General features: G+C 37.9%; 1 protein-coding gene across 1 annotated transcript in view; it reads right to left on the bottom strand.

Moving 5' to 3' along the window:
- Positions 1–24,613, bottom strand: part of LOC128218052 (proton myo-inositol cotransporter-like) — a 93,789-nt gene that overhangs the window by 26,483 nt on the left and 42,693 nt on the right. Inside the window, exons 2-4 of the mRNA XM_052925572.1 lie at positions 15,890–16,049; positions 13,237–13,448; positions 10,395–10,506 (exon numbers count right to left, since the gene is read on the bottom strand). Coding sequence (XP_052781532.1) covers positions 10,395–10,506; positions 13,237–13,448; positions 15,890–16,049 — 484 coding nt within the window. The remainder of the gene's footprint in view (positions 1–10,394; positions 10,507–13,236; positions 13,449–15,889; positions 16,050–24,613) is intronic.

Below are 24,613 nucleotides of genomic sequence, written 5' to 3'. Positions count from 1 at the left end.
TAAACAATGAAAATCAATCGTATTTGCATTTATTGTAGAATGCTGCATTCTAATTGTCAGACAAATCAGTATGGAAGGCTCTGTTGTTGGATTTTTCAGGGGAAACTGCTCATCATTATATTTGTTTGTTATCAATTGAACCATGGAAGCTTCAGAGACAAACCCCATAAAACAAAGTGCAACAAAGCACCAGTTTCAAAACTTATGCGAAAAACTACAGAAACAAGCTCAGTAGCAAAAATTCTAAACATAAACCCACAAAAGGATCGATGTCAACAGGAGACACATAAATCTATGATACAAGCCCCATATAGAATGCAACAAAGAACAGGATCAAGACTAACAGGAGACACACAAAGCTGCAATCCAAGCCTCATAGAATAAAATGTAATCGAGAACCGCTTTAAAGTCACAAGAGTCAAGGCCAACAAGGCCAACAAGGGGCACATAATGCAGCAATACAAGCCCCCTATTATTGTATTGCATTTTATTGTATGGGGCTTGTCTCTGAATCTTCCATTGTTATATTGATAACAAACAAATATCATTTGCAGTTTCTCATGAAGAATAAAAACTGCTGGGCCTTTCAAACTGATTTTTCCTCTTATACTTATTTTGGGAGATTCATATTAGTTGGATTTTGCAAATACTGTCACGCATACTCCAATACCGTAACATATATGTAATTAATCTCTGCTCAGAAAAATGACGGCTGTATTAAGAGATCAAAGTCAAATGACTCGACTGAGTTTAGCTTCTATGGAGCTGATGTGACAATTTACATCCCTAGACATATAACATATTACTAGTAAGGCCATTTTTTAGCCTTGTAACACACTGATGGGTACCTATTGGCCAGGTACCATTTTAATATCGGTTACCAGCAATACCATGTTATGTTTGATATATCTACACAAACCTGGCCGCATGCTGCTTTTGGAAATGATTGAATAATGTGTGATTTTTGTGTAATTGTTTGCTTAGATACATTCCCGGAGTTAAGTTAGGAAATGACTAAAGAGTAAAGATACTTTATGAATGCCATCCAAGATGGCATATCGGACTTAAACCTTTTGTAGCTTCCTGCAGGGGTGTTATACCTGTCAAAAAATCTACTTTCCTTGTGAATATTTCTTTTACATATGTAAAACTATTATGAGGACTTTGACATCTAATGTTCAGTCTTGCTAGGCCCTAGCTTTAATGACCTTCACATCTTTCTTGATCTTGCTCCGCCCTTATCGAGACTGACTGGTCTTTATATCTAATTTGGTAAAGTTTAACACCCAAGCAGGATGGGCTTTGACACCTTATTCATTCTAGTTTTATCCTAGCGGGACTGATCTTTACATTTATTTGATCTAGCTACAACCTAATAGGACGGGCCTTGACATCTAATTCAATCTTGCTAGGCCCTAGCTGGATGCTCATTGACATTTGATCTAGCTAGGTCCAAGCAACATGGACCTTGACATCTTATTCAGTCTAGCCAGGCCTTTGCAGTATGCGCCTTGACATCTTATTCAGTCTAGCTATGCCCTTGCAGTACGCGCCTTGACATCTTATTCAGTATAGCTATGCCCTTGCAGTACGCGCCTTGACATCTTATTCAGAATAGCTATGCCCTTGCAGTACGCGCCTTGACATCTTATTCAGTATAGCTATGCCCTTGCAGTACGCGCATTGACATCTTATTCAGTATAGCTATGCCCTTGCAGTACGCGCCTTGACATCTTATTCAGTATAGCTATGCCCTTGCAGTACGCGCCTTGACATCTTATTCAGTATAGCTTTGCCCTTGCAGTACGCGCCTTGACATCTGATCGGTCTAGCTATTCCCTTGCAGTACGCGCCTTGACATCTGATCGGTCTAGCTATTCCCTTGCAGTACGCGCCTTGACATCTTATTCAGTATAGCTATGCCCTTGCAGTACGCGCCTTGACATCTTATTCAGTATAGCTTTGCCCTTGCAGTACGCGCCTTGACATCTGATCGGTCTAGCTATTCCCTTGCAGTACCCGCCTTGACATCTTATTCTATCTAGCTATGCCCTAACAGTACGCGCTTTGACATCTTATTTGATCCAGCTATTTCGTTTTTGCTATTGGTAAAAAGACAAATGATGAATATCTAAGATTATGCACAACTGACAATATGGTTTTACAATATAAAGGTACATTTGCCTCGCGTTAATTATACCAAAAGGAATTATTGTGATGCCATTATCCACTAAAAGGTAAATAAAATCTAAAAATAATTTGTAAATACACATATCAGTCTTTAAGCTGAAAGCAACTTGTTCACATTCCTTGTTCAGTGTTACATTATTAATAAATTATTTGAATTGCATTTTTTTTTAAAATGGCACTGCGAAATATGGATATAATTTCCAAACATCACCTTGGCCCAGTTGCAAACATATCTTAAATATTGTAAATCTTTAACTGCCCAAGAGTGCTCAGGTTCACCTGTAAAGTTATACGGGCTGAAACTATATGATAAAATTAATACCTTTATCTTTTATTGAAATGCAGTTTTCACCAAAGAATATACTATAACTGTTTAAACCAAAAAGGCTATGCCCGTTTACCCTGAGAAGAGTTTATCTATTTACACCAAAAAGAGACTATGTATGTTTACACCAAAAAGAGACTATGTCTGCCCATCCTGCTAAGGCCTAGCTAGACTGAATAAGATGTCAAGGCCTGTCCAGCTATGGCGTAGCCAGACTGAATAACATGTCAAGGCCCATCCTGCTAGGGGCTAGCAAGACTGAATAAGATGTCAAGGCCCATCCTGCTAGGGCCTAGCAAGACTGAATAAGATGTCAATGCCTGTCCAGCTATGGCGTAGCTAGATCAAATAATATGTCAAGGCCCATCCTGCTAGGGCTTAGCTAGACTGAATAATATGTCAAGGCCCATCCTTCTAGGGCGTAGCTAGATCAAATAATATGCCAAGGCCCATCCTGCTATGGCCTCGCTAGACTGAATTAGATGTCAAGGCCCATCCTGCTACGGCCTAGCTAGACTAGATTAGATGTCAAGGCCATTCCTGCTAGGTCCTAGCTAGATAAAAAAAAAGATGTCAAACCCCATCTCGCTAGAGCATAGCTAGACTGAATAAGATGTCCAGACCCGTCCTGCAAGGTCCTAGCTAGACTGAATAAGATTTCAAAGCCTATCCTGCTAGGGCCTAGCTAGATCAAAAAGATGTCAAGGCCCATCTTGCTAGAGCATTGCTAGACTGAATAAGATGTCCAGGCCCGTCCTGTTAGGTCATAGCTAGACTGAATAAGGTGGCAAGGCCCATCCTGCTACTGCCTAGCTAGACTAAATAAGATGTCCAGGCCCGTCCTGCAAGGTCATAGCTAGACAGAATAAGATGTCAAGGCCCATCCTGGTACGGCCTAGCTAGACTAAATAAGATGTCCAGGCACGTCCTTCTAGGTCCTAGCTAGACTGAATAATATGTCAATGCCTATCCAGCTAGGGCTCAGCTAGATCAAATAAGATGTTAATACCCATCCAGCTAGGGCTCAGCTAGATCAAATAAGATGTACACGCCTATCCTGCTAGGGCCTAAGTGGATCAAATTAGATGTCAAGGCCAGTCCTGCAAGGTCCTAGCTAGACTGAATAAGGTGTCAAGGCCCATCCTGCTACGGCCTAGCTAGACTAAATTAGATGTCCAGGCCCGTCCTGCTAGGTCCTAGCTAGACTGAATAAGATGTCAAGGCCCATCCTGCTACGGCCTAGCTAGACTAACTAAGATATTAAGGACCATCCTGCTATGTCATGGCTAGATCAAAACAGATGTCAAGGCCCTTTTTGCTAGAGCCTATCTAGACTAAATAAGATGTCCAGGCCCGTCCTGCTATGTCCTAGCTAGACTGAATAAGATGTCAAGGACCGTCATGCTACGGCCTAGCTAGACTGTATTATATGTCAAGGCCCATCCTGCTACGGCCTAGCTAGACTGAATAAGATGTCCAGGCCCGTCCTGCTAGGTCCTAGCTAGACTGAATAAGATGTCAAGGCCCATCCTGCTACGGCCTAGCTAGACTAACTAAGATATTAAGGACCATCCTGCTAGGTCATGGCTAGATCAAAACAGATGTCAAGGCCCTTTTTGCTAGAGCCTAGCTAGACTAAATAAGATGTCCAGGCCCGTCCTGCTAGGTCGTAACTAGACTGAATAAGATGTCAAGGACCGTCCTGCTACGGCCTAGCTAGACTGTATTATATGTCAAGGCTAATCCTGCTAGGGCCAAGCTAGATCAAATAAGATGTCAATACCCATCCTGCTAGAGTCTAGCTAGATTAAATAAGATGGCAAGGCCCATCCTGCTAGGGCTTAGCTAGATCAAATAAGATGTCCAGGCCTATCCTGTTAGGGCGTAAGTGAACCAAATTAGATGTCAAGGCCCATCCTGCTAGGGCGTAGCTAGATCAAATTAGATGTCAAGGCCAGTCCTGCTACGGCCTAGCTAAATCAAATTAGATGTCAATACCCATCCTGCTAGAGCCTAATTAGATCAAATAAGATTTCAAGGCCCATCCTGCTAGGGCTTAGCTAGATCAAATAAGATGCCCAGACCTATCCTGCTAGGATGTAGCTAGATCAAATAAGATGCTAAGGCCCATCCTGCTAGGGCGTAAGTGAACCAAATTAGATGTCAAGGCCCATCCTGCTAGGGCGTAGCTAGATCAAATTAGATGTCAAGGCCAGTCCTGCTACGGCCTAGCTAAATCAAATTAGATGTCAATACCCATCCTGCTAGAGCCTAATTAGATCAAATAAGATTTCAAGGCCCATCCTGCTAGGGCTTAGCTAGATCAAATAAGATGCCCAGACCTATCCTGCTAGGATGTAGCTAGATCAAATAAGATGCTAAGGCCCATCCTGCTAGGGCCTAGCTACACTGAATAAGCTAGATTATATAAGATGTAAAGGCGTAGCTAGACTGAAATAGGTGACCATACTTGTCATGCTAGTGGTATCCAAGGCATGCTCCTCTTGAAACATTTAAGACGTTTCATACCAAGTCATTGGAATATCTTGGATAGTTTTTGTGTCATGTCCAAGGCAAAAGCTTTTGCATGACAACACTGCCGCCCACAACAACACCATGGCTATAACAAATATTTCCTCACTTTTTTCTCTGAAAAAAACTGAGAAACTCAATAGAACATTGCCAGAAAATGATGATGAGTCCTTGACTGACTGAATGTCTGTGTATAGTCTCACAGTTGACTATTTGCATTGCCTTAGGTATCAATGGATACAACTACTACATTATTCTGCACATCTGTCATTTCTGGACGTCAATGTGTTCTTATACATCCAATGTGTGTCTGTCCAAACTCGATCCCACACGTACTGCTGACTGCTCACATATTTTGTATCGAGGCAATAAACATGATAATAAATGCTGCTTTAATGGGTCTGTTACCATCTGCAGAATGAGTGTCTGACAACATGATCAACAAGTATGAAGTTCCTGGGTGTAAACGTTCTTGAGTTATTGAGCAGAAACCGGTTCTTCACCTCAAGGTCAGTGACCTTGACCTTTGACCAACTGATTGCAAAATCAACTAGACATCATGACCAACCTCACTTCAAAGTTTGGTGAACCTAGATCAAAGCATTCTCCTGATATTGCACGGAAATATTTTTTTACATTAGAGGTCACAGCGACGTTGACCTTTGACCTTGTGACCCCCCAAAATATAGGAGTTTTCTAAACCTCATGATCAACCTCCCTACCAAGTTTGGTGAACCTAGGTCAAACCATTCTCAAGATATTGAGCGGAAATGTTTTTTACATTGGGGGTCGCCGCGACCTTGACCTTTGACCTAGTGACCCCAAAAACAATAGGGATCTTCTACACCTCATGACCAACCTCCCTACCAAGTTTGGTGAACCTAGGTCAAACCGTTCTCTAGATTTTGAGCAGAAATGTTTTTTATATTGGGGGTCGCCGCGACCTTGACCTTTGACCTAGTGACCCCAAAAACAATAGGGATCCTCTACACCTCACGACCAACCTCCCTACCAAGTTTGGTGAACCTAGGTCAAACCATTCTCAAGATATTGAGCGGAAATGTTTTTTACATTGGGGGTCGCCGCGACCTTGACCTTTGACCTAGTGACCCCAAAAACAATAGGGATCCTCTACACCTCACGACCAACCTCCCTACCAAGTTTGGTGAACCTAGGTCAAACCATTCTCAAGATATTGAACGGAAATGTTTTTTACATTGGGGGTCGCCGCGACCTTGACCTTTGATCTAGTGACCCCAAAAACAATAGGGATCCTCTACACCTCACGACCAACCTCCCTACCAAGTTTGGTGAACCTAGGTCAAACCATTCTCAAGATATTGAGCGGAAATGTTTTTTACATTGGGGGTCGCCGCGACCTTGACATTTGACCTAGTGACCCCAAAAACAATAGGGATCTTCTACACCTCATGACCAACCTCCCTACCAAGTTTGGTGAACCTAGGTCAAACCATTGTCAAGATATTGAGCGGAAATGTTTTTTACATTGGGGGTCGCCGCGACCTTGACCTTTGACCTAGTGACCCCAAAAACAATAGCGATCTTCTACACCTCATGACCAACCTCCCTACCAAGTTTGGTGAACCTAGGTCAAACCATTGTCAAGATATTGAGCGGAAATGTTTTTTACATTGGGGGTCGCCGCGACCTTGACCTTTGACCTAGTGACCCCAAAAACAATAGGGATCTTCTACACCTCATGACCAACCTCCCTACCAAGTTTGGTGATCCTAGGTCATGCGGTTTTCCAGTTATCGATCGGAAACGAAGTGTGACGTACGGACGGACTGACGGACTGACGGACTACCGGACTACCGGACTACCGGACTGACGGACAGGGCAAAAACAATATGTCTCCCCCAGAGAGGGGGAGACATAAATATTTATCAATTATCTCTTTTATTCCACCCACGCTCACTTTCAAAGTATTGACAGTCAGAATTACGCGTTTTATTGACTCTACCTGCTGTTAAATATATATTTACCAATGCATATATGTATGTCTCAAATCTTAGTGGCCGGCCCTACAATTGCGGTCATTCTGTTCCATACACATGGGCTTATCATGGTTGTGGTGCCTGAGCAGCCCCTATTTTATTTCTCGTTTACTATAACCTTATAAAAGTAACCATTACAGTGTATTCAAGTGAGTTTGGGCAGATTGTAAAAAAATGTTAAAGTTAACAACATTGTTAACTTTGTTAATGACATCATTGTTAACAATTACCTGTGAAATATTGGATAATATGTGCTCATATATTTATTTGAAACAAGAACAGCTGGAACAGTGGTTTAAAATCTTGCTAGAAATACTGAAGATTGGAAGTATATCCATTTAACTTTCAATGCACTATAGATATGAAGGGTTTACATTAAAAATCTTACCACAGTCAGCATAATACCATATCCATATAATTAATGTTTGTTTCTTATTGTGTTTTTTTCAGTGACTTGCTCTTTTTATCTTGTTGGTAGATCATGGTTAAATTCCATTTATATTTAAGAAAACCATCATAATTATTTATCTATTGGTTATAATGGTTTTTTGTTTAACCAACGTTGCATAATAGTCTTACAATTTGTTTATCATATAACATCATATAAAGATTAATGATGTCACTTTTCCCACAGACGTAGGTACATTTCAGGAATCGGCATGGTTGTGAAATAATTGGACAAAGTTTGTGCAGAAAGAAGTAAATGTTCATGCCTCAACATGTTCTTAAGAATTCCTGAAAAAAGGCAAATTTTAAATTGATTTCATTCTTAAAATGGTCGCATGTTGTCAAGTAACACGAGCATATGCCACAAAATGAATGCTTATTTCCCCAGTACTGCAACCTTGACCTTAGTTTGAACTTTATTTATTTTACAATGATTTTGAAGAAAGTTATATCATTGTATGCCGAGTTGCTTTCATTGGCCGGATGTTATGTGAGAGTGTGGTTTTGTGTTTTTGGAAAAACCAGAATGTACGAAGAAAGACCGGCTTGTCTAACTTGGTAACCACCAACCAAACTCACATACGGCCAGGTCGGTAATCAAACCCGGAGGCGAGAGCACTCACTGAGCTTACCTTGACCTTGACCTTGACCCAGCAAGGTTTCAACTGGGGTTTATTTCTGCAGCATGTTTTTAAACCTGTAACTAAATGTTCATAAAAATATTTTAATGAGACTCATCCTTATCTAGGGATCTTGACAATGCTTGATTTTAAACTGTTGTATTTTTGCAAGAGAGGTCCATCAAGAAAAAGCTAGAAAATTATTTTCAAACAGTTTTACTCATTGCAATAATTGTTTTTGATCTCATTAAAACCGTCCTAAGCTGTATTTACTTTGAGAGTGCATTATAAATAAAGGTTGACACCAAAAACTTTTTTTTTTAATTTTATTGCATAATAATGTTCTCAACTAATTTAATTTTATTACATAAATGCTCAAAGTACCAGACAGCATATTATTATGTGTGTACAGATAAAAATATTAGCAATATTTAAGCACAATTTTACCTGGGGACTTTGTGGCCATGTAGCTAAAAAAACATATAAAGAGCTAATATTTTTTAATTAGTACACACATTATGCCGTTTTTATTGTTTTGAAGTGAAATGAGTTAGAAAAGAGTGAGACTGAATAATGAGTCAAAAATAAAAAAATGATATATTGTGCACATTATTTCTTTTTTTGCAAGATACCCATAAAAAAACTAAAAAATGATTTTCAAATGGTTTTACTCAAAGCGATTAATATTAGGCCATCATTTTAAAGCTCAAGTTTGTCAATAACTTTTTCTTATCTCATTGAACTGTTGTGCAAAGCATTATTAACTTTAAGCTGAAACTCTGACTTCAGCAAATAACGCTGAAATCCGTATTGTTTAATGTATTACTAATACAAGATTAGAGGGAAATCGAGTGAAGAACAATTCCAATAAAGCGGAGCTATAATCAAAACAGAATCTGGCCTCCCTGATTATCAGCCAGTATTGGAAAGGCCAAACCAGTATTGAATCTGGTGAATAGGAAAAAATAATAACAAATTACAAGAACTAATCAATCAGGAAACTAGACAAACAAACTGTGTAGAAAACGTCTGATCATGATATTGACAAGAAAAAGAGCAATAATGCCATCGCCATAGGGTCAGAATTAGAGTAGCCATGATGTCATCGTTGCCAAGCAACTAACAACCCCATTCCAAGAATAAAGCAAATTAAATCTGTTTAATTGCTTCATTATTCGGATATTACTACTCTATTGTTGGTTAGAAAGCAGCATGCCTGTTGATTGGAGCAATTATGAGAATTAATTCTCTGGGATCATATTATTGAGTGCTTAATTAGAGCTCTGATTCAGCGGATATTTGAAATATGGGTCTTGCTCGATCTTTGAACTCATTCATTTATATTTGTGATTGCATTTCGGAATTTCATATTCTTTTAAAGGCAATTGTAAGCTAATAATTTATCAAATTAAAATGATCTATCTAAGTTTAGTGGAGGTTTCAATGAAAATCTCATCTACACTTAAAACAAAAGAGGTCCAGAATGAACGCCAACCAGGGGCGGATCCAGAAATTGATGATAGAGGGGGTGTAACTTGGGGGTGCAACCTTTTGACATATGCCCCTTAATCAGAATCGAAAGTATATATATTGGATACAGTTTTAAAAAATATGGTGAATGTGCACCCCCCCCCACCCCTCTAAATCCACTATTGTCATTACTTCTCAAAAGTTTTCAGTCTTAAAATACTGAATTGGCATAACTCAGCATTTTTTCTTTCAATAAAAAATGGGCTCATGACTTATCATCTGTAAAGACAACACTGAAAAGAGAAATGAACAGACAAACAAACAACACCAACTATAGCCCTTAGATTAAGCCTTAAACTGAGTGGCCCCAATTTCTCAAAACTTTTTAAAGCTGCCCTCTTACAGATATACCATTTTACAACTCTTTTTTTTGCGTAAATAATCAAATGGTAGATTTTCATATTTCCGGTCGAAAATTGATGTTTTATGGCTTAAACCGTTACTTACGGTTTAAGAAAAATGAGTAAAACATCAATTTTTGAACTTAAATATAAAAATCTGTGATCTAACTTTTTGTCAGCAGTCTTATATACAGTAACTGGTTTCCATGGATTTCCGCAAAAAATGCCTTGTCCAAGGCAAAAAATAAAAAGGTGGTCAAAACTTTCAATCTTTAAGGGTGCATCTGCTTAACAGGCTTAAGTAGCTAATTTTAATTGGGCAAAATACATACTTAAATATTTCGAGAATTTTGGGCCAGGGGGATGATATAATCACTGTGGCAATACTTACATGACTGTGTTTATTCCTGCCAACTGCTGTGTCATCTGCAGAAAACAACCAATCACCAGTGCGCGGCGTAACGACGGGAATTTGCACATCTGTAGCACCACAGGGATTTTCTCTACAAAGACAAAAAACAGTGCCTCCAAAATTATAGGTGAAATGAATATGTTCCTATTCTAAGTAAAATGTGTAACAAATACCCTGTACAAATTGTTATGATAGCCATCCCAGAATGTGATAAGGGCCCCCAAAAGCATATTTGTCAGGTGAGGAAATTTAAAGACTTGCTGGATATTACCAGATATAAACATAGGCCAAGGAGAAGAAAGTTCTCATCATGAACATTTTCTTTCATTTATTTCAATTTGTTCTGAAATATACATATTCTAAGTTCAAATTTTCAGTAAATTGAAATGTTTTGCGGGACCATAATTATTGAAATACATGTTTTTTTTTAGGAACTTAGCCCATCAGCTATATTTACAAACCTCCCCCATATAGTACCACATTAGGGTGGTAGGGTGGTGTGTTTTAAAAACTATGTCAGCTGGTGTACTGTAAATAAAATGATGGTTGAAATGTTGTTTCTAAGGAAATAAGCTAAATAAGGCTGCTCTATTGATTGTTTTATATTGTTGACATTATCAAACATTGACAAGGTTATTATAATAAGTGTCCTTTAATTAAATCTCAACATCAAACAAATCAGGCCATAATATATAAACAATTTAAATATTTTGTTTTGTGATAACCTATCCCGCCATATGAATGGTTTTTAAGCCACTGGTGTTCATCATTTAGTCATTTTTGCTTTTTTCATCTGGGTCAGGTTACACCAAACACACCATTGATTTATGCTGACCTAATACCCATCAAAAGAACATCTCCAATACCCTTTATGCACCCTCCTTCTCTCACATCCTTCATGCTCCCCACCATCTGCATATCCCCTCCTCCCCCATTCCCAACATGCCCCTTCCTTCCGCAACCCCTGCATGCTCCCTCCTCCCCCACCCTCTGCATGCCTCCACTCCCACCCCCTACATGCCCCTTCCTTCCCCATCCCCTGCATGCTCCCTAGCTTCTCCTTCTTCATGCCTCCTTCCCCACCCCCTGAATTCTCCCTCCTCACCCCTATGCATGCCACCTCCACCCCGACCCCCCCCCCCCGCATGCCCCTATTTTCCCCAACCCCCTGCATGCCCCCTCCCCCACCCTCTGCATGTCTCCTTCCCAATCCCCTGTATTCCCCCTCCCCAAAACTCCCTGCATGCCAACTCCCACCACCCCTGCATGCCCCCTCCTCCCTCTCCCCCCTGGATGCCACCTCCAACATTCCCTGCATGCCATAACCTTCACCACCCCTGCATGCTTCCTCTCCTTACCTCTGAATGCCTCCTCCACCATCCCCTGCATGCCCCAACCGTCTCCTTCCCCCCTGCATGCCACCTCCCACATCCCCTGCATGACCCAACCTCAACCACCCCCTGGATGTTTCCTCCCCCATCCCTTTCATGCCACCTCCCACATCCCCTGCATACCACCTCCTACCACCCCCTGCATGCTACCTCCCCCATCCCCAGCATGTCCCCACCTACACCCCGCCCACCCTGCATGCCACCTCCCACATCCCCTGCATGCTCCCACCTCCACCACCCCCTGCATGCCACCTCCCACATCCCCTGCATGACCCCACCTCCACCCCCCCCTGCATGCCTACTTCCACATCCCCTGCATGCCCCCACCTCCACCAACCTCTGCATGCCACCTCCCACATCCCCTGCATGCCCCCATCTCCACCATCCCCTGCATGCCTACGCCACAATCACCTACATCCTCCCCTCCTCCTCCCCCTACATGCCTGGCTACTTGAGGATGTACGTACCTATAAGGACGGAACGGCTGTTAAAACTTCAGAAAGCTTTTATGATTAATACCCCAACAATTAAGTTAATTCCTTCAGTAATTTCCTTAAAAGGGATCGTAAAAGCTTTCAGGGGTATTTTCAAAGACATGTAAGCCCTTTACCACAGACAATTACTGAGTAGTTAGGAAAAAATTACTTTTTAGTGCCAATGGTGACCTTTCAAGACCTAATTATGAGACAAACGAGTCTCAGCAGATTTTGATAACAGACTTTGAGTTCTAGACATTTTGAGTAACATAAATAGAATCTGTTAGCCCAACATTCTGTGAAATATTTAAAGAAAATAATTAAAAAAAACAGGTGAATTATGGGAATTGATATTGAAAAAGTTACTTGTCATTTTTTGAATTGTATATTTCTAAAAAAATCCGTATGGAAATGAGACAGAATTGGTTGTGTACAATAAATTTCACGCAGTACATGAAAAAAATATTTTGAGGGTTCTGCAGTTAATACATATAAATAAAGGGTTTGTCAAGTTAAAGTGAATCAAACAAGTTTTTTTAATAGAAATTTATGTCTGAACAGATACAATTTAGCGAACTTTTATCACCCTGCATTTTGATTATAAACAAAAGAGAAGCAGGCCATATAATCTTTATGTTGTGCACTGTAAAAAATTTCAGGCTGAGAGCTGACTCTATAAGTTTACAGGGAAATTTAAGCTGTGTTACATTCAAGCTTTGATACACATTAAGGATCATTTAAGACCAAGTATCACAAATTGCTTAGGCAGATGACTCCAAGATTACAGAGAAATTTAAGCTGTGTTTTATTTAAGTTTCAAGTGACATTTTAAGCATCATTTAAGACCCAGTTTCACAGGAAACTACCCATGAAATAACAACCTGCAAATTTAAAATGGCACGCACATCAATAAGGATATATATAGTATAACAGGACAAGCAAGTTGTTACTCACTAGAAATCTGCTCATCCCTTTCTACTTCCACACACGCCATCTTGATACTCTCATATTCATCCTCGATATCAAGCTGCCCGCGCATTGACTGCAACACGCGTCTTGCCTTCTCCTCCTGCCGAGACATGATAAGCCAGCGCGGGCTCTCTGGCATGAAAAAGAACCCCAGGAACTGAAGAAATGCTGGAACCCCTGCTAAACCCAGCATATACCTGGAACAGAAATGAAGTTATACATCCACATTTTTGTATTTGAATGTTTAGGTTAATTGCAGGACATACCTAACCACTATTTTAATTTGGGAGCACCTGCAAAGTACAGTGGAAACACCTGCTTATTAGTGGAAACAACTGCATATTACAGTTGGAACACCTGTTAATTACAGTGGGAACACCAGTCCTGCTAATAACTGTGGGAACATCTGCTTATTACAGTGGAAACACCTGCAAATTGCAGTGGGAATACCTGCTTATCGCAGCATATAGGTATTTGGCGACTTCTTTAAATGTGGGAATAACTGCTTTTTACAGCTTTTACCGGTACTTGACTACTTATTCAAATGTGGGAATACCTGCTTATCATAGCTTATACCCGTATTTGAACACTTATTCAAATGTAAGAATACCTGCTAATCACAGCATATTAAGGTACTTGACCACTTCTTTAAATGTGGGAACACCTGCTATATAATTGCAGCATGTGCCTAACCACTTTTTCAAATTGGGGAACACCTGCTAATTACAGTGGGAGTGCCTGCTAATTACAATGGTAGCAGCTGCTTTTTACAGCAGGAGCACCTGCTTATTACAGTAAGTACATGACAACCTACATGTATCTAAAAGTTTGATCCAAGTATGTACCTGACCACTTTTTAAATGTGGTATCACCTGCTTTTTGCAGCATGAACCTCAGATCACGTTCAATTGTGGGAATACTTGATAATTTCAGCATGAACCTCAGCATGGCCACCTTTCAAATTTTGAGAACGCTTACTTTTGACACCTTGTACCCAACCACATTTCATCACCTGTTGGATCACCTGCTTATTACATTGGCAAATCTTCTAATTGCAGCATGTACTTGATTATTTTTTCAAATGCAGGAACACCTGCAGCAGGCTGCTTATTGCAGCATGTACCTGATTATTTTTTTCACATGTGAGATCAGCTGCTCATATTATTGGGAAAATCTGCTAATTGCAGCATGTATATGACCATTTTTTCAAATGCGGGAACACCTGCTCATCTTAGTGGGAAAATCTGCTAATTGCAGCATGTACCTGACCATTTTTTTTTAAATGTGGGAACACCTGCTAATCACATTGGAAAAAAATCTGTTAATTGCAGTATGACCCTGACAACTTATTCAAATGCCGGAACACCTGCTTATCTCAGCATGTATGTCAAATAAAAAAAATGATAGTTTTTTTCAGAGTTATAAGGGAAGTAGGGAAGACAATTCCGAGAACAATTTATCAATGTCCTAATGTTTTACATCATCATATCGAGAAACAAACAAAATGAATGTGAAAGGCGGACACATAGACAGAAACAATTGACAAGCTGAACAGGAAAGAAATGTCTTCTATCATGGCAAACAAACAGAATTATGAAAATCTATTGCTTCTCCGAACAGACTCAAGTAATGCTGTCTTCCCACATAATTGATAATGTCTCACCGTGACGTGATAAAAAGATGGAAGAAAATATTTTTGAGTATAGACATTAAAATCAGGTTCTGTAACATCCACATAATGACATTGCACTTTCACATAATTGACATCAACTGTCAGTTTTACATATCAGTTTCTGCCGACTCAGGAATTTTTGAAAGCTTTCTGTGAATTGAATGCATTAAGAGGCTGTATAAAAGAAATCCCTCCAGAATACAGCATCTAAGCCCAATTTAATTGCATTACCAATAAAATAAACTTCTGCGTATACCGACATTAAATGACATTTTCTTTATCAGACTTCTTAGCATCAATAGATTTAAGAGTTTTCTGTGTATGAAATGCAGAAAGGATATCAAAAAATGGGCATACTGGTAGCTCATCAATTATTAGTGTCAGCGTTATGGGCCTTGCGGTACATGTGCACGAAGTCTTCGGCAACATGTGATTTAAGTTTCATTTGAATATATTGAATGCTTTTTAGCGAAGGTCCTGCTGACACTGACACCTAGGCTTTGCAATACCAGGAATACAAAAAATTTAAATTTGATGTAATAAAATCATGAAAAATAATGAATGGTTAATCATTCGGAACTCCTCGACCATTTTCACTCAAAACAAGCTCGAATGTATGCTGATACATCAGTAGAAAAAGTTAAAATTCTGAATTATATTATTAATTAAATGTAGTGTTTTGTATTAGTATATCTAAGTTTTAATTGATTGAAAGTGAAGTGTATAATTGCAGACATAGTTAAGTTCCCCAAGAGTTAAATCATTAAGTTTAACTGCTTAATTAAAATTACTACGTGATCTACTTTCAGCGTAGTTAAAGCATAGCGATTGTTTACATTATAAACCGTCCATATACATCCGAGGTTGTTTCAATAGAAAATGACCGAGGAGTTTCGAATAATGCTTAATACAAAACAAACTGTTAAATAGTTAGTTTTTTAATGTCTAATGATCTACAACACTTACCGCCATCCATTTTTCTGGTTCCCTCCAAAGAATCCAGCCACTACACTCGCAACAAATTGACCGCACGCAACCATGGCGATGTTTAATGACACAAGACGTCCCCGAATGTTGACGGGTGAACATTCCGCTAGGTACATGGGCACAGTTGTCGACATCATTCCTGGAATAGATAGTTAAGATATGACAAGATACAAAAGGATAAGATAAGATAAGATAACAAATATAAGAATTATAATCAAACACTGTAAAGCAATTGAAACTGTTGCAGACATCATTCATGGAAAAGTAAGATAAGATAAGATAAGATAAAAATGAGATAAGATAAAATCAGATAAGATAAGTTAAATAAAATCTATAAGGATAATGATCAAACACTGTAATGCAACTGAAACTATTGTAGACATCATTCCTGGAAAAGTAAGTTAAGATATGATAAATTATGATATGATAAGATATCAAAAGATAAAATCCCAAAAGATAAGATAAGTTACATAACAGCTTTACGATTAATTATCAAACACTGTTATGCAACTGAAACTGTTGTTGACATCATTCCTGGAAAAGTAAATTAAGATAGGACAAGCTAAGTTAGATAACAGCTATAAGATTAATTATTAAAGTGAAATGCAATTGAAACAACCAGCTAGAAAACTACAGAGAGCGGCAGGGTGTAACACATTTCCATATCCCAGGCATACCGTACAAATCAATCTTGATTACCCCGAAATAGCAAGTGCTAAAGGGACTCATGCGTGGTTTACACAATGCACCAATTAGGAAAAAGTACTGATGAAAAGTACAAAAAAAAATATTATGAGTATTAAAGCTAAGATACTGCCAGCTGGAACGCTTCAGCAAATGATGATATTTGTCCAAATATTGTCTTTGAAGACCACAATTTTCAATACCGTTACTAATAGGATTGTGATTGGTTGATTGACATAATCACGTAATGTTATCAATGTGTTCTTTACAGTTCAAAATATCTATGTATAATTTAGCGCAATACCAACATCTATAATATAAGACTAAATACAGAAATTGTGGAAGGAGTATTTACAAACATTTTTTATTTATCAAATATACATATAATATATGTTTGGACTTAGTCAAAATGGTTGGTACAGATTGTGTCTTTATTGATTTTAATATACACTCATAATATTATGGATGCTTTCCACTGTAAGCCTTGAATAGGTTTTTGTAAAAAAATAAAAATAATAATTATAATTTCAGGGGATGTTGATCCCACACCAGAAGACAGGGGGATGAGTCTGAATTCCAGAGGGATTTCCCCCCCACCAGGGTGATATGGCATGTATGAAATGTTGATCAGAGAGTCAAAATCACAGCATAATAAAAATGGTGCTAGAAGTTGTTAAAATTCCAAATCCCCATGTCAACACTTTTAACCTAATTCATTTAGGTTCTGAGGGAGGGGCGCAAGTCAAAAGGTAACGCACCTAAGTTACGCCCCCTCAAACATCAAATTCTGGATCTGCCCCTGAATTCCCCTCTAAATATTTCAGGAAAAAAATTGCTTCTCGATGTAATACAATAAAATCAAATGAATGTCAACCATAAGCATAATAAACCCAGAGCACACAAACACTGGCACTTTGTTCACTTCTCCTTTCTAAATATTTCAAGACAAATATCACCTCCATAGGATGCAATGAAATGAATTGTCAATGAACAAATAAAATTGCAATATAACAAAACTGGTAATTAAAGTGTTAACTGTTCCTGTTGAAATAAATATAATCCTGGGAAAAAAAACCTATTCATCCCATTGAAATGAAAGTTGATCAGAGAGATACAATCTTACCTTAATATTGCCTTGTTATTTGTTCATTACAAAACTGGTATTTTGAGTGTTACTTAACTAAACTTGCAATTTGAGTGTTATACATAACTAAACTCTATATTTGAGTGTTATATACATAACAAAAAAGCTATTTGACAGTTACTTAACAAACTGGTTATTTGAGTATTACTAAACAAAACTGGTTATTTGAGTATTACTAAACAAAACTGGTTATTTGAGTATTACTTAACAAAACTGGTTATTTGAGTATTACTAAACAAAACTGGTCATTTGAGTATTACTTAACCAAACTGATTATTTGAGTATTACTTAACCAAACTGGTTATTTGAGTGTTACTTAACAAAACTGGTTATTGGGGTGTTACTAGACAAAACTGGTTATTTGAGTATTACTTAACAAAACTGGTTATTTGAGTATTACTAAACAAAACTGGTCATTTGAGTATTACTTAACCAAACTGATTATTTGAGTATTACTTAACCAAACTGGTTATTTGAGTGTTACTTAACAAAACTGGTTATTGGGGTGTTACTAAACAAAACTGGTTATTTGAGTGTTACTTAACACAACTGGTAATTTAGTGTTACATAACAAAACTGGTTATTCAAATATTACATAACAAAACTGGATATTTAAGTGTTACATAACAAAACTGGATATTTAAGTGTTACTAAACAAATATTACATAACAAAACTGGATATTTAAGTGTTACATAACAAAACTGGATATTTAAGTGTTACATAACAAAACTGGATATTTAAGTGTTACTAAACAAAACTGGATATTTAAGTGTTACTAAACAAAACTGGATATTTAAGTGTTACTAAACAAAACTGGATATTTAAGTGTTACTAAACAAAACTGGATATTTAAGTGTCAATTACAAAACTGGTATCTTCAGCATTACATATCAAAACCAGTAATTTGAGTGTTACATAACAGGAATGGTGATTACAGTGTTATGTAACAAAACTGGTTTGTTCAGTGTATCTTAACAAAAGTGGATATTTAGAGCCTAAAGAACATCAGTCAATAGATTGCTATTTTCTGGTAAACACTTCATTTGCCTCTGTTACAAATTTGGAGCTTATTTAAGACAAATTTGCACTGAATAATTCATTTCACGTTCCTTTATGCAGAAACGTCCAATTATGTTGTGGCTATTTCTGTCCAACAAAATAATCTGGAAATAAGTTGAAGACACACAAAAGTCATTAGTGTCTGGTTTTCATGACGTTCTAAAGAAATGACAATATCATTTTTTTCATAACTAGTTGGTGGTCTTCAGGGTTTTTAAAATGACTGCTAATACAATATCAGAATTGTTGGTTGATTTTAACTACCAAATATGTAGACATGTGAACCTCTGGAAATGTTAGAGAGGACAATCTGGGTCTCCGAGCCTGTAGATTGGATTAGATTGGTTAATTATGGTTATGTTTACTTATACTGGTTAGAACAGAACATACATTTTCAGCCAATGTACGCTACTTGCAGATAGGCAATCATTAGTGCTAATCTTTTCATTAAGATTTTAATGAGTATGAGAATTTAATTAAGGTCCGCCCACTGCCAATCATGACAGATACACAATCACTGTGTCAGATTTTGCATTGATAATGTGTCAGCTAATGAGGTTGTATCCAAAATTAGTTAGATGACCTGAAGTTAAATCTTAATGATTAAGAAGAGATTGTTCGCTACGCTTGAACCTCCCGTTCTTAATCATTAAGATTTTACTTCATGTCAACTATTACATAAGAACTATATTAGCCGAATACATCCAAATTATTCCTTTTAAAATTACTTAAGTAGGAATGACCGGATATTTTTTCAATGGAAACCTGCTGTTAAATGTTAGGTGTTATTTATCCCCATGGCTTATAATAACATGGAACAGAATTTTGTGAAATAACTTGGCTTTGAATATGGAACCATGTGTAGATAATATCATGAAAAGAAAACATTTTTACTTCAAAATGAATATATATATATATGATCAGATTAACCATAAGAAATCATTCATAACAGATAGTACAATTATTTATTTTTTGACGTACATGTACCCTAATCTTTTGCACCATAGCATAATTTTTCTATTGCTTGCATACATTTTTTTCTGGATTTAGAACCCCAGTGTTTTGATTGGACTGTAGAATTAGTTGGCAAGACTGTTAATTTTTGTTTTTTCTTTGGTCCTTTTTGAATTCAGTTTTGCATCATGAAATTAATATTTATACACTATTAAATCATATTTCCTTAAACAAAACAATTACCTCCCATACCTATCCTATAGTTTTTCGTAGTGAAATAAAAAACAACATGTTTTTTTTTTCCTTTCATTTTTTTTTTCTGTTTGGGGGGTCTTTTACTAGCACTGTATTATATTTCTACATATTTCACAAATCAATGCCTGGGTGCTAATGAGAAATACTATCTGGAAACTATATCATATTATCATTTTATGAGACATCGTAATTGCATCAGCAAAGTCTTTTTTTCTACTTTCACACATCGTATTTGAGTGCTGCCAGGGAAGCCATGAAAGATGCATCTGCATCACAGCTGCCGCGGACAGCACCGGTGACGACAATAACACCACAGCCATGACAACTTTTTTGCTGTATTTCCTCGAGAAACAAACAAGCTAAAACACAATTCTCATATATTTAGCCTTTATATAAAAATGGGAGGGATTTTTTTCACAAATTAACAGATCCAAATGCAATCCATCTCAATGCAAGTCCAAACAGTCAATCACTGTTTGATAAATTGAAACAATTTAAATATATGAGCTGTACAATGTGACTACTTGCCTGCTTTTCTTGTTATATAAAACTACAAAACATCGTTGGATGTTCTTCATTGGCATGACATCATGTTCTTGATAGCATGTTTTTGGTGATTAATGCCATGACAGCAGGTTTTATGCTCTTGCCTGTCATGACAGCATTTTATAAAAGCAGGTCTTTTGCTCTTGCCTGTCATGACAGCATGTTTTTAATAATTATTGTCATTACAGCACGTTTTATGCTCTTGCCTGTCATGACAGCGTGTTCTTGATAGCATGTTTTTGGTGATTAATGTCATGACAGCAGGTTTTATGCTCTTGCCTGTCATGACAGCATGATCTTGATAATAATTGTTATAAAAGCAGGTTTTTTGCTCTTGCCTGTCATGACAGCATGTTTTTAATAATTATTGTCATTACAGCACGTTTTATGCTCTTGCCTGTCATGACAGCGTGTTCTTGATGATTATTGCCATGACAGCAGGTTTTATGCTCTTGCCTGTCATGACAGCATGTTTTTGATAATTATTGTCATTACAGCAGGTTTTATGCTCTTGTCTGTCATGACAGCATGTTCTTGATGATTATTGCCATGACAGCAGGTTTTATGCTCTTGTCTGTCATGACAGCATGTTCTTGATGATTATTGCCATGACAGCAGGTTTAATGCTCTTGTCTGTCATGACAGCATGTTCTTGATGATTATTGCCATGGCAGCAGGTTTTATGCTCTTGCCTGTCATGACAGCATGTTCTTGATAATTATTGCCATGACAGCATGTTCTTGGTGATTATTGCCATGACAGCAGGTTTTATGCTCTTGCCTGCCATGACAGCATGTTTTTGTTAATTATTGTCATTACAGCAGGTTTTATGCTCTTGCCTGTCATGACAGCATGTTTTTGTTAATTATTGTCATTACAGCAGCTTTTATGCTCTTGCCTGTCATGACAGCATGTTATTGATGATTTTTGCCATGACAGCAGGTTTTATGCTCTTGTCTGTCATGGCAGCAGGTTATATGCTTTTGCCTGTCATGAAAGCAGGTTTTATGCTCTTGTCTGTCATGACAGCATGTTCTTGATAATTATTGCCATGACATCAGATTTTATGCTCTTGCCTGTCATGACAGCAGGTTTTATGTTCTTGCCTGTCATGGCAGCAGGTTCTTGATAAATAATTTTCATGACAGCAAGTTTTATGTTCTTGCCTGTCATGACAGCAGGTTTTATGTTCTTGCCTGTCATGATATCATGTTTTATGTTCTTGAGCATCATACAATCTTGTATGATGGTTTTGATTGTCATGACAGCAGGTTAAATGTGCTTAATTGGTATGGCAGCAGGTTTGTTGTTCATGCTCGTCATGACAGCATGTTTCATGTTCTTGATTGTCATTACAGCAGGTTTAATGTTCTTGATTGTCATGACATCAGGTTTAATGTTCTTGATTGTCATGACATGCAGCAGGTTTGATGCTCTTGATTGTCATAACAGCAGGTTTAATGTTCTTGACTGCCATGACAGCAGGTTTGTTGTTATTGATTGTCATGACAGCAGGTTTAATGTTCTTGATTTTCATAACAGCAGGTTTGTTGTTCTTGATGTTGTTGATAACAGCAGGTTTGTTGCCTCAGGGTTGATGTTCGTGATCGACATGGCAGCAGGTTTAATGTTCTTGATTGTCATGACAGTTGGTTTCATGCTCTTCATTGTCATTACAGCAGGTTTAATGTTCTTGATTGTCATGACATCAGGTTTAATGTTCTTGATTGTCATGACATGCAGCAGGTTTGATGCTCTTGATTGTCATAACAGCAGGTTTAATGTTCTTGACTGCCATGACAGCAGGTTTGTTGTTATTGATTGTAATGACAGCAGGTTTAATGTTCTTGATTTTCATAACAGCAGGTTTGTTGTTCTTGATGTTGTTGATAACAGCAGGTTTGTTGCCTCAGGGTTGATGTTCGTGATCGACATGGCAGCAGGTTTAATGTTCTTGATTGTCATGACAGTTGGTTTCATGCTCTTCATTGTCATGACAGCAGGTTTGATGTTCTTGATTGTCATGGCTGGAGGTCTAATTTTCTTGATTGTCATGACAGCAAGTTTCATGCTCTTGATTGTCATAACAGCAGGTTTAATGTTAATGATTGTCATGACAGCAGGTTTGATGCTCTTGATTGTCATGACAGCAGGTTTGATGTTCTTGATTGTCATGGCAGGAGGTTTAATTTATTTGATTGTCATGACAGCAGATTTCATGCCTTTGATTGTCATAACAGCAGGTGTAATGTTCTTGATTGTCATGACTTCAGATTTTTTGTTCTTGCTTGTCATGGCAGGTTTTTTGTTCTAGATTGTCATGACCTCAATGCATTTTTTAATTGTCATGACAGCTGATCTGATGTTTTTGATAGTAATGACAGCAGGTTTGATGTTTTTTATTGTCATGACAGCAGGTTTAATGTTCGTGATAGTCATGACAGCAGGTTTAATGTTCTTGACTGCCATGACAGCAGGTTTGATGTTCTTGATTGTCATGGCAGCAGATTTGTTGTTCTTGATTGTCATAACAAAAGGTTTGTTGTTCTTGATTGACATGACAGCGGGTTTGATGTTCTTGATTGTCATGGCAGCAGGTTTCATATTCTTGATTGTCATTACAGCAGGTTTCATGCTCTTGATTGTCATAACAGCAGTTTTGATGTTCTTGACTGTCATGACGTTCTTGATTGTCTTGGCAGGTTTGTTGTTTTTGATTGTCATGACAGCAGGTTTGATGTTCTTGACTGCCATGACAGCTTGTTTGATGTTTTTGAGTTCCATGACAGCTTGTTTGATGTTCTTGACTGCCATGACTGCAGGATTGATGTTCTTGACTGCCATGAGAGAAGGATTGATGTTTTTGATTGTCATGACAGCAGGTTTCATGTTCTTGACTGCCATGACAGCAGGTTTTATGTTCTTGATTATCATGACAGTAGGTTTAATGTTCTTGACTGCCATGACATCAGGTTTCATGTTCTTGACTGCCAAGACAGCAGGTTCCATGTTCTTGACTGTCATGACAGCAGGTTTCATGTTCTTGACTGCCATGATAGCACATTTCATGTTCTTGACTGCCATGATAGCAGGATTGATATTCTTGACTGCCATGCTAGCAGGATTGATATTCTTGACTGTTATGACAGCAGGATTGATGTTCTTGACTGTCTAACAGCAGGTTTATTGTTCTTGATTGTCATGAGATCAGGTTTGTGTTTTGACTGCCATATCAGCAGGATTGATGTTTTTGATTGTCATGACAGCAGGTTTCATGTTCTTGACTGCGTTAATAGCACGTTTCATGTTCTTGACTGCCATTATAGCACCTTTCATGTTCTTGACTGCCATTATAGCACGTTTCATGTTCTTGACTGCCATTATAGCACGTTTCATGTTCTTGACTGCCATTATAGCACGTTTCATGTTCTTGACTGCCATTATAGCACGTTTCATGTTCTTGATTGCCATGATAGCACGTTTCATATTCTTGATTGCCATGATAGCACGTTTCATGTTCTTGACTACCATGATAGCACGTTTGATGTTCTTGATTGCCATGATAGCACGTTTCATGTTCTTGACTGCCATGATAGCACGTTTCATGTTCTTGACTGCCATGATAGCACGTTTGATGTTCTTGACTGCCATGATAGCACATTTCATGTTCTTGACTGCCATGATAGCACGTTTGATGTTCTTGACTGCCATGACAGCTTGTTTGATGTTCTTGACTGCCGTGACAGCTTGTTTGATGTTCTTGACTGCCGTGACAGCTTGTTTGATGTTCTTGACTGCCATGATAGCAGGTTTCATGTTCTTGACTGCCATAACAGCAGGTTTCATGTTCTTGACTTCCATCACAACATGTTGCTAAATTTACAGCATGTATTTGTTTAATGTTTATACTACATGATCAACAAATGGTTGGTGTTGCTCCCTTGGAGCTAACTAGTTTAATTAGTTAAACATATAATATAATCTATACTTAAATATATCATCTTAGATCCATTTATCAACTACAGGTATATGTTGGCATGCCACTTATTTTTGTTAACCG

Source organism: Mya arenaria, chromosome 14, assembly GCF_026914265.1.
Source record: "Mya arenaria isolate MELC-2E11 chromosome 14, ASM2691426v1".
Lineage (NCBI taxonomy): Eukaryota > Metazoa > Mollusca > Bivalvia > Myida > Myidae > Mya > Mya arenaria.
Note: the sequence above shows the minus strand (reverse complement) of the source record. Positions and strands in the feature narration are given on the sequence as shown.